The following is a 1,345-nucleotide window of genomic DNA, read 5'->3' on the forward strand; positions in this document are numbered from 1 at the left end:
TCCCCCCCCCCCCGCTTCACCGGCTTCCACGTAGGACCGCGGAAGATTGAATTATTTTTCCCCGAGAATATTTCTGCCATAAAATAAAACTGATATAGATATAGGCAAAGCGTTCCGCCGTCGGCAGAGGACCGACGTCGAGTAGAAGTTCTCTCGATCCTCGTTTCAAGGTAGAGCCGAGTGTGTGCGGGATAGAGGGAGACAGAGAAATGAGGAACAAAACGAAGAAAGAGAGAAATAGAGGAGCGTCCGCGAGTACGAGAGAGACGTAGATACGTCCCCAGCTATTTTTCCAGTGTTTTCCTTATATTACATTCTAGACACGGGGGAAAATCTGAAAATTCCCTTTCCTGTTTCTATCAGTGAATATCTTATCATAATACCGAGACCGACCTATCCCCTAGCTGCCTCTCGCTCTAACCTTCTCTATCCAGTCTCGTCCTCGTATTGGGGTGGTAGGTAGGAGCACCCCACGGGAGATTGCTACTTCCGGCGCCGAGCAGCCAGCTGCCGGATATTTACGTCGAGTGTATTTACGCCAGTTCACGAAATTGTATACTTTTCTATATGTCTGCCGTAGCATTATTATTATTTGTTTATCTCTCTCTTGTAAATTCTACAGATTTTCCGAATTTCGCCGGACCCATTGGCAACGTGACAGCGGCCAGTGGACGCGAGGCTGTATTATCCTGCACGATAAGAAATCTCGGAAACTACAAGGCAAGTGGTACTCGTATAATGAAATACCAAATAATTATCTATTGCAATGAAAATATATGACTTGTAACACGTGACCCAAGCAGCCCCATATAAGCTTATAGCACAAATGTAAAATAAACTGAGCCAAGCTATTGCCGAGAACAAAGAAAGTAAAGCGATAATCTCGGCTGAATAGAAAAAGAAATTGAAGAACAAAAGAAAGTGACAAAAACAGCTCTATCCGCACTGCTCTTTAAAACCTATGAGCGCTCGCTTAATGGTAAAGATGGCGAGAACGATAGAGACATAGAAAGCATCCTAAGTGTACTCTCTTATTCGCTCTAGCTCCCTCCGTTTACTCTTTCGTTCTCCTTCAGCCGTTCGCTCTTCTCTCATTCCTATTAGGCATCGATGAACGCGAGTATTTTGGAGAGAGAGTCAGTGATTCCTCTGGGGGTAAGCATAAGCATATACTTGCCCGGGGCTTATTCAGACAAATCGGTGATTGCTCGGGAGTCAGAGAGTCTGGTAGTTCTACTGAGGAGAGAGAGAGAGAGAGAGACATACACAGAGGATGTAGGCAAAGGATATAGGTTGAGTAGTAGAGCGGAGGATGGCCTCGGATAGGGGTGAGAAAGAGTAGGTG

At 45.4% G+C, this 1,345-nt stretch overlaps 1 protein-coding gene across 4 annotated transcripts in view; it reads left to right on the top strand.

Moving 5' to 3' along the window:
* LOC107271770 (lachesin) overlaps positions 1-1,345 on the top strand; it is a 10,872-nt gene that overhangs the window by 5,264 nt on the left and 4,263 nt on the right. For all 4 annotated transcript variants that reach the window (XM_025089017.1, XM_015748165.2, XM_015748163.2 and 1 more), the window contains one exon: positions 623-720. In XM_025089017.1, coding sequence (XP_024944785.1) covers positions 623-720 — 98 coding nt within the window. The remainder of the gene's footprint in view (positions 1-622; positions 721-1,345) is intronic.

The sequence above is a fragment of the Cephus cinctus genome, unplaced genomic scaffold (assembly GCF_000341935.2).
Source record: "Cephus cinctus unplaced genomic scaffold, Ccin1 Ccin1_scaffold1042, whole genome shotgun sequence".
Classification (NCBI taxonomy): Eukaryota; Metazoa; Arthropoda; class Insecta; order Hymenoptera; family Cephidae; genus Cephus; species Cephus cinctus.